The sequence below is a fragment of the Somniosus microcephalus genome, chromosome 32 (genome assembly GCF_052327205.1).
Source record: "Somniosus microcephalus isolate GS21.2 chromosome 32, FLI_Smic_1.0, whole genome shotgun sequence".
NCBI lineage: Eukaryota > Metazoa > Chordata > Chondrichthyes > Squaliformes > Somniosidae > Somniosus > Somniosus microcephalus.
This window is the reverse complement of record NC_141018.1, coordinates 14745000-14759021: the sequence shown is the minus strand read 5'-3', so window position 1 is coordinate 14759021 and position 14022 is coordinate 14745000. Positions and strand designations below refer to the sequence as shown.

At 52.0% G+C, this 14022-nt stretch overlaps 1 protein-coding gene across 1 annotated transcript in view; it reads left to right on the top strand.

Annotated features, from left to right (window-relative positions):
• The window catches only part of LOC147097288 (uncharacterized), a 33825-nt gene extending 26771 nt beyond the window's left edge, over nucleotides 1-7054 (top strand). Inside the window, exons 9-10 of the mRNA XM_085972114.1 lie at nucleotides 4896-4930; nucleotides 5091-7054. Coding sequence (XP_085828240.1) covers nucleotides 4896-4930; nucleotides 5091-5341 — 286 coding nt within the window. The 3' untranslated portion in view covers nucleotides 5342-7054. The remainder of the gene's footprint in view (nucleotides 1-4895; nucleotides 4931-5090) is intronic.
• Nucleotides 7055-14022: the final 6968 nt, after the last annotated feature.

Below are 14022 nucleotides of genomic sequence, written 5' to 3'. Positions count from 1 at the left end.
AGAATGGCTAGAGGCCGTGTAAAGCACTCTGCCCTCTGCCCTCTGACCTGATAGTGCTCCTTTATCCCAACATCAGAATAGCTCCTTTCACTGTGCCCGTGTGAAGTTATTTTTTTAAAACTTTCTCAGGACAATATTTCGGCTTATCTGACCATAATGATCAATTTAGTCCAAATATTTTACTGAATGATGCGCAGTTTTAGGCAAGGAACTGGATTGGGACTGTGAAAACTCATTGCAGAGAGGACTGCTCACACAGCAAAGACAGTGAGAGAGACAAAGAGAGAGAGAGAGGGAGACAAAGAGAGATAGAGATAGGGAGAGAGAGACAGAGAGTGACAGAGATACAGAGACAGAGAGACAGACAGAGAGCAACACAGAGAAAGAGACAGGGAGAGAGACAGACAGACAGAGAGTGACACAGAGAAAGAGAGAGAGAGACAGGGAGAGAGAGTCAGGGAGAGAGACAGTGAGACAGACATAGAGACAGGGAGGGAATGACAGACACAGAGAGACAGAGACAGAGAGAATGGAGAGAGACAGAGAGACAGCAAAAGAGAAGTGAGATAGACAGTGTGATGAAATATTCCATTCATCACTGCCTGTGACTGTGGTCGGTTTCAGTTTCATTTCCCTTCCCCCAGTTCCGTTTCCTCACCATTGTATTGTATATTGGAATGTGTTGTGTGTAGGGCTCCGCCCATACCTGGCCCCTATGTAAGCAAGCTCAGTCTGGCCTCATATCCAGTACTGCAGCCCTCCGGATGGAAGATACCTCTCTCCACTACGTGTTACCTTCTAAGTTAATAAAAGCCTTGTTTTCTTTCGCTAACATCGAGTCTCGGAATTATTGAGGCACATCAATTTTATTAACTTATTTTTCAACACAATGGATCAACTCCTGAAACACGAACGTTTGGATTTGGATCAGCATGCTCCGGAAGCATCAGCACGCTTCGGACACTGGTTTATGTGTATGGAATTCTTCCTGGACAATTCCGCAGCCGTCAAAGACGCTACGGACGCTGCGAGTATGAAACTCGGAATTCTGCGGAATTGGGTAAGCCACCGGATTTACCCCCTCATCCAAGACGCCGACACGTACCTGGCCGCCTGCGACATCTTAAAGGCGCATTACCAGCAGCCTACGAATGAGGTGTATGCTAGGCATCTGCTCGCTACTCGCGCACAGCGACCTGGGGAATCGGTGGAGGAGTTCCTAGGCACCCTGAAAATGCTTGGCAAAGACTGCAAGTGCCGAGATGTAAAAGCCGCAGTGTACACTGACGAGCTTGTTCGCGATGCCTTTATCACAGGCCTCAGCTCCACTTACATCCGGCAAAGACTGCTGGAAAAAACGGGATTGGACCTGAAACAGGCTGCGGACACCGCGCGATCCCTGGATGTGGCCCAGAGAAACTCGGACGCCTACTCTTCAGCCCGCGCCGTCCACGCCGCCACGTGTGCACCAAGGGCGCCGCCATCTTGGAAGGCATCTTCCCTGCCCGGCAGCCCGACACCGTCGGGGCCCCGCTCTCCCCCCAGAAGCCCTACGACAGCCGCGACGCATCGGGGACTCAACTGCTACTTCTGCGGGCAGCCAAAGCACACCAGAAACCTGTGCCCGGCGAAAGGCACCACCTGCTTTAAGTGCGGTAAGAAGGGGCACTTCGGGAAGGTGTGCAGAGGGAACCCCGCCGGAAAACCAACCGCCGGAAAACCCGCCACCGCCGCGTGCGCGCTGTGGGAGCGGCCATCTTGGACGCCAGCTTGCCCGACCTCGTGGGGTCCGCCATCTTATGAGCAGACAGCGTGGACGCCATCTTGTCTCGATCAGGGCCCTACAGTGGCATCGGTCACAGTGGACCAGACCAGGCCGCACCCGCTATCCAAATCAATGGTGGACATCGAGGTAAACGGGTGCAGGGTTAAATGTTTAATTGACAGTGGAAGCACGGAGAGCTTTATCCACCCTGAACTGGCACAACAACTCTCCCTAAAGGTGGTCCCTACTCAGGGTACCATCTCTATGGCTGATAAAACCCAGACATCGACCATTCTGGGTTACTGCACGGTACAATTGTCCGTTAACGGAACTGGGGGAAGGGAAATGAAACTGAAACCGACCACAGTCACAGGCAGTGATGAATGGAATATTTCATCACATTCACTCCTTCTATAGATTTAGTCTGTTCGGGGGTTTGATAGTCCTCTGCGACCGACGTGGCTGTTGCGGTGCCGCGGGTGTCGGCTGGCGGCACCCCCGGCAGAGACCGCGCCCCCTACGGGAGCTGCCCCTGCCCAACACTCCCAAAGCCCTGAAAAGGTGCCTGGGGTTATTTTCTTATTATTCCCAATGGGTCCTCAACTACTCCGACAAAGCCCGCCCCCTCTTGAAAGCATCCTCTTTTCCGCTCTCTGCTGAGGCCCACGCCGCCTTCAAAAGCATTAAGCAGGATATTGAGCGGGCCACGCTACAGGCAGTGGATGAGAACACCCCATTTCAAGTGGAAAGTGATGCGTCTGACTTCGCCTTGGCGGCCACCCTCAACCAGGCGGGGCGGCCCGTAGCTTTCTTCTCGAGGACCCTCCAATGGCCCAAGATCAGACACTCCTCCGTGGAAAAGGAGGCCCAAGCCATCGTGGAGGCAGTGCGCCACTGGCGCCACTACCTAGCCGGCAAACACTTCACCCTACTTACCGACCAGCGGTCGGTAGCGTTTATGCTCAATAATAAACAGAGGGGGAAGATTAAAAATGATAAGATTCTTAGGTGGCGGATCGAGCTCTCCACCTTCGAGTATGACATAATTTACCGGCCAGGGGCCCTTAACGAATCCCCTGACGCCCTCTCACGAGGGATGTGTGCCAGCGCCACCGGGGATCGGCTACAGACCCTCCACAACGACCTCTGCCACCCAGGGGTCACGCGGCTGTTCCACTTCATAAAGTCCCGTAACTTACCCTACTCGATTGAGGAAGTTCGGTCTCTGACCAGGAACTGCCGCACTTGCACTGAGTGCAAGCCTCGGTTCTACCGCCCAGATAGAGCCCACTTAATCAAAGCTACACGGCCCTTTGAGCGGCTCAGCTTAGATTTCAAGGGCCCCCTCCCGTCCGTCGACCGCAATGTTTACTTCCTGAACATTGTGGACGAATACTCCCGTTTCCCATTCGCCTTCCCCTGCCCAGACATGACCAGCGCCACGGTCATTAAATGCCTCAACAGCCTGTTCTGCCTGTTCGGTATGCCGAGCTACATCCATACGGATAGGGGGGCGTCCTTCATGAGTGAAGAGCTACGCCAGTACATGCTGTCCAGGGGGATCGCCACGAGCCATACCACCAGCTACAACCCCCGGGGTAACGGCCAAGTGGAGCGAGAGAACGGGACAGTATGGAAAGCAGTCACTCTAGCTCTAAGGACCAAGGGCCTCCCTATCTCCCGCTGGCAGGAAGTCCTCTCGGATGTGCTCCATTCGATACGGTCGCTATTGTGTACTGCCACTAATGCCACGCCTCATGAACGAATGTTTGTCTTTCCCCGGAAATCCACCTCAGGCGTATCCATGCCGTCATGGCTCTCCACCCCAGGTCCGGTATTCGTGCGAAGGCATGTGAGGGGCCACAAGACGGACCCTCTCGTGGAGCCAGTGTACCTACTCCACGCCAACCCCCAATACGCATATGTCCGGCACGCCGACGGAAGGGAGGACACCGTGTCCATAAAAGACGTCGCCCCAGCCGGTAACGACAACAACCACGGCGATAGCAGCGACAACGATCGCAGCAACTCTTACCCACCCACTACTCTTTCATCACCCCCGGAAGAACATCGATCAACGGCACCCCCACCAACTACCCCTTCAACAACCCTGGCGGCACCCCCGGCAGAGACCCAGGAGGCTACTGGGGACACCCAGCCGACACCCGCGGCACCGCAACAGCCACGTCGGTCGCAGAGGACTATCAAACCCCCGAACAGACTAAATCTATAGAAGGGGTGAATGTGATGAAATATTCCATTCATCACTGCCTGTGACTGTGGTCGGTTTCAGTTTCATTTCCCTTCCCCCAGTTCCGTTTCCTCACCATTGTATTGTATATTGGAATGTGTTGTGTGTAGGGCTCCGCCCATACCTGGCCCCTATGTAAGCAAGCTCAGTCTGGCCTCATATCCAGTACTGCAGCCCTCCGGATGGAAGATACCTCTCTCCACTACGTGTTACCTTCTAAGTTAATAAAAGCCTTGTTTTCTTTCGCTAACATCGAGTCTCGGAATTATTGAGGCACATCAGACAGACAGAGAGAGAGACAAGGAGACAGGCAGAGAGAGACAATGAGAGAGAGACAGACAGAGAGAGACAGGGAGAGAGACAGACATAGAGACAGGGAAGAGACCAGACAGAGAGCCAGAGAGAATGGAGAGAGACAGAGACAGCGAGAGACAGTGAGATAGACAAACAGAGAGAGAGACAGGGAGACAGGCAGAGAGAGACAATGAGAGAGAGACAGACAGAGAGAGAAAGAGAGAGAGACAGGGAGAGAGACAGACATAGAGACAGGGAAGAGACACAGACAGAGAGAATGGAGAGAGACAGAGACAGCGAGAGACAGTGAGATAGACAGACAGAGAGAGACAGGGAGATAGGCAGAGAGAGACAGTGAGAGAGAGAGAGAGACAAAGAAAGAGAAAAAGACAGAGAGAAAGAGAGTCGGAGAGACAATCAGAGAGTCAGAGAGAGAAAATGAATGAGAGAATTTCAGTCTGAGCTGGACTCAAATCCAGGCCCTGGGGAGAAAGTGACCTAATCTAGTCTCCACTTACAACGGTTTAATATTGTTTGAATCTTATGTTATTCATTATTCACATGTTTACTTTTCTGTTTTCCTAGTGATGGAGGCAAAACTGAAATCCAGGGAGTAAAATGTAAGTAGTTGCAATCTTTCAGTATAATCCTCTCAGTCAACACTGTGTCTGTTCTAAAGCTCCTGTACCTTTATCTCAAGTAACGAGACAGTCCGCTTTCATTATCTGTCCCCCACTGGAAGTGAACCCATCAAACGAGATCTCCTCTCTTAATATCTAGGCGGAGACCACACGGACCATGGACGGCAGGTTGAAACCTCTTCAGCTACTGAACTCAAACCAGACGGCCAATCACAGCCCAAAGAGGACAGTAAGGAGGATCCCGTTGCTTTGTCCAATGAGCAGATTTATTCTTTGATAAGCTGCCCGGTAGACACGGTGACACAGTCCCAGCTGGAGGAAGATGATCCACAACCTGGCCTGTTAAAAATGGAAGAAAATCCTATTTATGCTAAAATGGAGGAAACTTGAGCATAACCGAGTAACAGGAGAAAGGCAACGGATAACTTGTTTAAACTCATAGTGGTACAAGATTTTTTAAATATCTGTATTTTACACTCGTGGTCAGCACTGGGTATTGAACACTTTCCCACTGCAGACACCCGGGGTGGGGGGGAATTGGGCATCGTTGCATCCTTTTTCTGGGCGGATAATGGGTCCAATTTAGGGGGCCAACCCTCCATGTCCGAATAGCGTCAGAAACACGTCTGACGCCTTATTGGTTCGGGCACTGTAGAGGCGTCCCTGGCGATCGCCTGAAACAGGCGTTAGGTTCCTTGAATATGCTAATGAGGGGCCTACCGCTTGTTCTAGGACCCAAGCCGGAGACTGGCTTTTCCTGAACGCTGCCGGCCTTGGGCCTGCTGAATTCAGGGTGACCAGGTCTCCACGCGGCCTCACCAGGCCTAACCAGGGGTCCTTAAAGAGACCGTTGGAGGCCGCCACCAAAAGACTAAGTTTTAAAACAAATCCTTACCTGAATGTGAATCAGGAGGAAGCAGGCGTGCTCCTCCCGGCCCCACATTAAAACCGTCAGCCACCACCAGACACCGCTCGTGTGCCCCCCTCCCATTTGCCTTATCCCCCTGTTCCCCCCCCATCCCGGAATCACCTCAGGTCCCAGTCGGCCAATGTTGCTCCCTCCTCCTGTGACCGGTGAGCTGCCTCTGGGGCCGTGACTGGAGCCTGCAGCTTGCTACTGATAAACTAATGAGGCCGGGTGTCCAATGCGCCGTGTTCCTGCCGCCGGCCTCATTGGGTGTGTGCGGTGTGTGCTGCACCTGGAGCCAATTCCTAGGCCCCAGTGTCAGTGTCGAGCAGGCCCAGGTCTGGTACAGCATGGGTTTGGTGCAGAGCCAACTTTTCCCGCAGCACCTGACCTTGTGACCTCTCTGGGTCAGAGTGGCAGTCCGTGCTAAGCTGGTGCCAGTTTGAGCACGATACCCTTTCACTTTTTTTCTCTGGCATCTGGCTTTGAATGCAGTCCAGAATGCCTGGATGACAGTCTCCGCTCTCCACTGCTTGCAGCATAGCGACGCGCAATGTGTTTGGCCCAGTCCAGCCCAGCCCAGTTCTCACACATGGCCTCACAGCACAGCACTCAATTGCCAGTGTGAGTCGGGCGGGGGTGGGGAAGCTGTAGCGACGGCTGGTGTGAGAAACAGAAAATCACACAGGTGTCGTTGTTGGAGCAGGATACAGGGAGCCATGCTAAACGTGGGACCATGTAGAGATGATGTTACGGATTCACACTCGCGCTGTGAAATCTCAGACAAGCTGAGAATGCGTATCCAGAAATTTGAATGGCACTCCAGAGACCTGAGCACATAATCTAGGCTGACACTCCAGTGCAGTACTGAGGGAGTGCTGCACTGTCGGAGGTGACGTCTTTCAGATGAAACGTTAATCCCACGGCACTATTTCGAAGAAGAGCAGGGGAGCTATCCCCGGTGTCCTGGCCAATATCGATTCGTAATTGTAGTGTATGTAACTGTTCTACCTTTAAGAGAACTATTGTATGTAACCGTCCACCTTTAAGAGAACTATTTTAGGTGTGGCACTACTTTATCCTGGCTGCTGTATACTGTAATACCGACGGTGACCACACCGGTATATAAGTGCTGTGGCAGAATTTATTGGGCAGATTCGCCCTGACCTTCGAATAGTAAAGTCCTGTTTAAGTTACTCTTGTAGTCTGTGTATTACTTCGCTATACAACCCACAGACTTTACAGTGGCGACGAGTTCGATCTTACCCTGCGGCAACAATACTTCTGAAGAAGTAAACGAGCGTCGAAAAGAGGCACCCGCCCTCGTCGTTTTGCTGAGAGAAAACTCGAGTCTGCAGACCAAGAAAGGAGGAAGATTTCAAACACGAAGTCTTCCATCAGCAACAGGCACCGATTGTCCCTTCTGCCACGGTGGTGAGTGAGCCGATCAACACGAGAAGCAAGTCGGCCACGGTGACTGTGAGTAAAGGGAAAATAGAAACAAATAAACGGAGGATAAGGGCGGTGCACTCGACCACGGTCGAGGGGAAAAGGAGCCGGACAGAAGTCGGGCCCAGAGGCGCTGAGACTGGGGCAGCGTGGAGCAGAAGCCGCGGTACAAGCGGGCTGGGGAGCGTCGTGAGACGACTAGACAGCGACGGCGAAAAAGGCCGGACAAATACCGCGACCACGAGGCGCTGCGACCGGGACCGTAAGGCGCGGGAAGATATAAACATAAATAAGCCACGGAGAAATCAGCCAGAGCCGGGGAGGAAAGCACCGGACTGCGAGAAGCTGGGAGGCGCGATTGGGGTGAAAAAGGCCAGACAGTGACTGAGGCCACGAAGCGCTGCGACTGGATCGTAAGGCGCGGGAAGAGATAAAAATAAATAAACCGCGGAGAACGCAGCCGCAGCCGGGGAGGAAGCACCAGACTGCGAGAGGCTGGGAGGAGCGATTGGGTGAAAGAGGTCGGACAGTGACCGAGGCCACGAAGCGCTGCGACCGGGATCGTAAGGCGCGGGAAGAGATAAAATAAATAAATCGCGGAGAACTCAGCCGCAGCCGGGGAGGGAAGCACCGGACTGCGAGAGGGCTGGGAGGCGCGATTGAGAGCCGCGCGAGCGGGAGAGACAGAGCCCGAGCGAGAGCCGCGCGAACGGGAGAGACAGAGCCCAAGAGAGAGCGAGCGAGAGCCGCGCGAGCGGGAGAGACAGAGCCCGAGGAAGACTGAGCGAGATCCAGCCCAGCGGCTGAAACTGTTCGCCGTCAACGGGCTGTACCCAGCACCGGAGAGACAGAGCCCGAGCGAGGGAGACTGAGCGAGATCCAGCCAGCGGCTGAGACCGTTCGCCGTCAACGGGTTGTACCCAGAGCCGGTTGCCCGGCCGAGAGAAGGGAACGCGCTGAAGCCGAAGCGCAGGCTGCGAACCCCGAAAGCCAGCGGCCGTCGCCCTAGGGAAAAGCTTACCCCTCCCGCCAGGGGAAGAAAAGCGGGAACCGCCATCTTGAAAGTGGGCGGGGAAAGAAGAGAAGTGCGGGAAACCGCGGGAAGCCGCCAGTAGGCGGAGAAAAAGACAGAAGCGGGAACCGCCATTTTGAAAGGGGCGGGGAAAGAAGATAAGCGCGGGGAAACCGCCATCTTGAAAAAATTTTTAAAAAAAAAAGAGTTAAAGAAATATTTCGTTGTTGTTTATCAGGGAGGTGAAGATGCCTAAGCGTGGTAACATCAACGATTTCGATTCCGAGGTAGAAGATTGGGCCACGTATGTAGAACGCATTGAGATATATTGTGAGGCCAATAAAATAGAGGATGATGATAAAGCTATAACCTTGCTAAACTCGATGGGGGCGAAGACATACGGGCTATTGAAGCATCTTCTAGCACCAGTTAAACCGGCGGATCAAACCTTCGATAATATTGTTGCTGTTCTGAAGGATCACTTGAACCCCACACCGCTGATGTTGGCGGAACGATTCAAATTTTATGCGAGAATGCAACGGAAAGAGGAAAGCAACGCGGAATACTTGGTCGAACTGCGTAGGCTAGCGAAATACTGCCAGTTTGGAGGAAATCTGACAGAGGCATTGCGAGACAAGTTCGTGTGCGGGTTGTCGAAGGAAGGAACGCAAAAGCGACTGCTCGAAGAGAACGGCCTTACACTGGATAGGGCTGTCCTTATTGCAGCATCGCACGAAGCCGCAGTGAAAGGAACTGCGGAAATGCAGCTGAAGGCAGCGGTCCTCAGTGTGGATCAAATTACTTCGGGTGCAACGAAATGTTATCGTTGTGGGAAGACAACACACGACCAGAACCAATGCTGGTTTAAAAACCAGGACTGTAGGAAATGTGGCAAACTGGGTCACATAGCCAAAGTATGCCGGTCAGGGAAGACCAACAACCAAAAAAAAAAGCCATCACAGGAAAAGTACAACAAAGTACACAAGGTGGTTGAGAAGAGTTCAGATGAACAGAATTCGGATTCAGACCCAAGCGCCAAGGAACTGGGTAGTCTGAGAATTCATAATGTGAGTAAGGAAGCTGACCTACAAACTATCTGGGTCATGCTAAAAATAGCTGGAGTCCAAGTGAGAATGGAATTGGACACTGGATCAGCCCTATCAGTCATAAATCGAAGGGATTACAACCGGCTATTCTCACACATACCCTTGAGAGATACCAAGTTCGTATTGCAGACATACACGGGGCATAAAGTATACCCCATGGGAAAGATAAGAGTCAAGGTGAGAGACAGGGGCAAAGAACACCCCGGAATGGACTTATACGTACTACCTGAGGGAGGACCACCACTTCTAGGACGGGAGTGGATCAAGAAAATAGACATGGAATGGCACTACCTCAAAGCAATAACGAGTGAGGACTCGGGGCAGACAATCAGCTCAGACTCTGAAACGGATGACGATAAGACCAGCCCAAGCATGAAAGACAAGTCTAAAATGAACTTGCTGACTAAGGTTGGTAGAACGAATGTGGGCCTAAAGGCTTATGCTCCAGAGGAGAACAAAGTTTCAGAACAGAATTCCTCTGAACAACAACAACATAGCTTGACAGAGAATTCTGAGTCTGTTCAAGTTACAGACATATATATTACTGAGGAACATCGAGCTCGAACGCAAACTTATTTCAGATTACGACAGCAATTAGAACAATTGAATTGCCGTCTCGAGCAAGAGATGAAAGCAATGAAAAAGTTCTATGATACCGAATGGGAGAATCTGGAAAGACAACAGAAGCAGCTGGGGAAGAAAAGGGAGCAGGAGCACACAAACCGTCTGCACGAGGAGGCCAAACGAATCAAAGCTGATTCGGCTTCTGAAGGGGCGTGCTCCAATCCGGTGGAACAAGATGTGCCGCAACTGAAGGCGCTGGTTAGCAGGTTGCAGGCAGAAAAAGCTGAGTTGGTCGACATGACTTCCGAGCTCCTACTGAAGTTGGGTGCAGCATCATCGGACGATTCATTTGTGGAAATTCGAATGATGGGGGCTGCGGATGATGGCGAAATAGAAGCAGCAAAGGAGCCCCAGGACAAGGTTCTAAACAGCCCTGCAGCGAATGGAAAAGGGATGAGGACAGAAGAGTTAACAGTCAGCCAACTCCTCCAGGGCAAGGTTATAAACAGCCCTGTAGTTAATGGAAAAGGGATGATGGCAGAAGAGTTAACAGTTAGCCAACTCATTCATATGCTGAGGGATAAAACTCTAAAATGGAAAAAACTTAAATACGAGCCTCAATCTTCAAAGGGAAGGGAGCTCTCAAAAGTCATTGGAAGAGCTGAGGTGGCAACCCAGACTGAGAAGTCTGCAGCAGAACAGCCCTTGGATGCCAAAAGTACGCTGACGCACGGCAATGTAGGACAACAGAATACTGAAACAGTTACTTCAGTAGAGGGATTGAATAGTCCGATCAATCAATCTCCGAATGAAGTTGAAGTATTGAAATCACAAATGAGGTCATTAGTAAAAGACTTGCAGGAAGCCCAGAAAAAGCGGGATGAATCTGAACGCATGATGAAGTCTCTTCAGGACAGATGTCGGGATTTGGAACAAAAGTCGGCTAACGTCCAGCTGGGTAAGGAGGAAATAGAAGACCCTCTCGCGGGCCTAGCTCAGGACGACACCGAATATTACCATGATCTGTTGAGTGACACTGAATATTACGAGGACCTGGTCTGCCCAGCTTGTGCCGAGAACTCCCAAAGTGCCGAAATCAGGATGAATCACTTAAAGTCTAAGGAACATAGGGAGATGGTGGCGTTACAGCTGGCAGCTGACAATGGAGCCCCGAGAGTCTCCAAGAAGCAAAAAAGGAAAAGACGAAGCAGGAGATGATAACCATCTGAACCATTATTACCTCTACCCGATCACACACGTGGTCCCCCGAACGGAGCCAAATCAGTTGGAAAGTAGGAAAATTTCCCAAGGCAATCCAACTGTTTTTTGTTTGTTTTAAAAAGTCAGCAATGCTGGTTCAGAAGTGATGGAAGTAAAGCTGTTAAGTCTAGGGAAGGACTATGGGATGAGTCCCTCTAGCAAGGTGACCCGACTACACCACGGAGGCGTGGTCCGGACCGAGTCAAGAAGATCAGAGACTGAATCTGTGAACTGTGTCCCGCAGAGACTGAATCTGTGAACTGTTTCCGCAGAGACTGCCTCTGTGAACTGTTGTAACATGAAGTTGGATATGTTATGATGTTATGTTAATGGGGAATAAGTATGTTGTAAGCTAAAAAGGGAGGATTGTAGTGTATGTAACTGTTCTACCTTTAAGAGAACTATTGTATGTAACCGTCCACCTTTAAGAGAACTATTTTAGGTGTGGCACTACTTTATCCTGGCTGCTGTATACTGTAATACCGACGGTGACCACACCGGTATATAAGTGCTGTGGCAGAATTTATTGGGCAGATTCGCCCTGACCTTCGAATAGTAAAGTCCTGTTTAAGTTACTCTTGTAGTCTGTGTATTACTTCGCTATACAACCCACAGACTTTACAGTGGCGACGAGTTCGATCTTACCCTGCGGCAACAATACTTCTGAAGAAGTAAACGAGCGTCGAAAAGAGGCACCCGCCCTCGTCGTTTTGCTGAGAGAAAACTCGAGTCTGCAGACCAAGAAAGGAGGAAGATTTCAAACACGAAGTCTTCCATCAGCAACAGGCACCGATTGTCCCTTCTGCCACGGTGGTGAGTGAGCCGATCAACACGAGAAGCAAGTCGGCCACGGTGACTGTGAGTAAAGGGAAAATAGAAACAAATAAACGGAGGATAAGGGCGGTGCACTCGACCACGGTCGAGGGGAAAAGGAGCCGGACAGAAGTCGGGCCCAGAGGCGCTGAGACTGGGGCAGCGTGGAGCAGAAGCCGCGGTACAAGCGGGCTGGGGAGCGTCGTGAGACGACTAGACAGCGACGGCGAAAAAGGCCGGACAAATACCGCGACCACGAGGCGCTGCGACCGGGACCGTAAGGCGCGGGAAGATATAAACATAAATAAGCCACGGAGAAATCAGCCAGAGCCGGGGAGGAAAGCACCGGACTGCGAGAAGCTGGGAGGCGCGATTGGGGTGAAAAAGGCCAGACAGTGACTGAGGCCACGAAGCGCTGCGACTGGATCGTAAGGCGCGGGAAGAGATAAAAATAAATAAACCGCGGAGAACGCAGCCGCAGCCGGGGAGGAAGCACCAGACTGCGAGAGGCTGGGAGGAGCGATTGGGTGAAAGAGGTCGGACAGTGACCGAGGCCACGAAGCGCTGCGACCGGGATCGTAAGGCGCGGGAAGAGATAAAATAAATAAATCGCGGAGAACTCAGCCGCAGCCGGGGAGGGAAGCACCGGACTGCGAGAGGGCTGGGAGGCGCGATTGAGAGCCGCGCGAGCGGGAGAGACAGAGCCCGAGCGAGAGCCGCGCGAACGGGAGAGACAGAGCCCAAGAGAGAGCGAGCGAGAGCCGCGCGAGCGGGAGAGACAGAGCCCGAGGAAGACTGAGCGAGATCCAGCCCAGCGGCTGAAACTGTTCGCCGTCAACGGGCTGTACCCAGCACCGGAGAGACAGAGCCCGAGCGAGGGAGACTGAGCGAGATCCAGCCAGCGGCTGAGACCGTTCGCCGTCAACGGGTTGTACCCAGAGCCGGTTGCCCGGCCGAGAGAAGGGAATGCGCTGAAGCCGAAGCGCAGGCTGCGAACCCCGAAAGCCAGCGGCCGTCGCCCTAGGGAAAAGCTTACCCCTCCCGCCAGGGGAAGAAAAGCGGGAACCGCCATCTTGAAAGTGGGCGGGGAAAGAAGAGAAGTGCGGGAAACCGCGGGAAGCCGCCAGTAGGCGGAGAAAAAGACAGAAGCGGGAACCGCCATTTTGAAAGGGGCGGGGAAAGAAGATAAGCGCGGGGAAACCGCCATCTTGAAAATTTTTTAAAAAAAAAAAGAGTTAAAGAAATATTTCGTTGTTGTTTATCAGGGAGGTGAAGATGCCTAAGCGTGGTAACATCAACGATTTCGATTCCGAGGTAGAAGATTGGGCCACGTATGTAGAACGCATTGAGATATATTGTGAGGCCAATAAAATAGAGGATGATGATAAAGCTATAACCTTGCTAAACTCGATGGGGGCGAAGACATACGGGCTATTGAAGCATCTTCTAGCACCAGTTAAACCGGCGGATCAAACCTTCGATAATATTGTTGCTGTTCTGAAGGATCACTTGAACCCCACACCGCTGATGTTGGCGGAACGATTCAAATTTTATGCGAGAATGCAACGGAAAGAGGAAAGCAACGCGGAATACTTGGTCGAACTGCGTAGGCTAGCGAAATACTGCCAGTTTGGAGGAAATCTGACAGAGGCATTGCGAGACAAGTTCGTGTGCGGGTTGTCGAAGGAAGGAACGCAAAAGCGACTGCTCGAAGAGAACGGCCTTACACTGGATAGGGCTGTCCTTATTGCAGCATCGCACGAAGCCGCAGTGAAAGGAACTGCGGAAATGCAGCTGAAGGCAGCGGTCCTCAGTGTGGATCAAATTACTTCGGGTGCAACGAAATGTTATCGTTGTGGGAAGACAACACACGACCAGAACCAATGCTGGTTTAAAAACCAGGACTGTAGGAAATGTGGCAAACTGGGTCACATAGCCAAAGTATGCCGGTCAGGGAAGA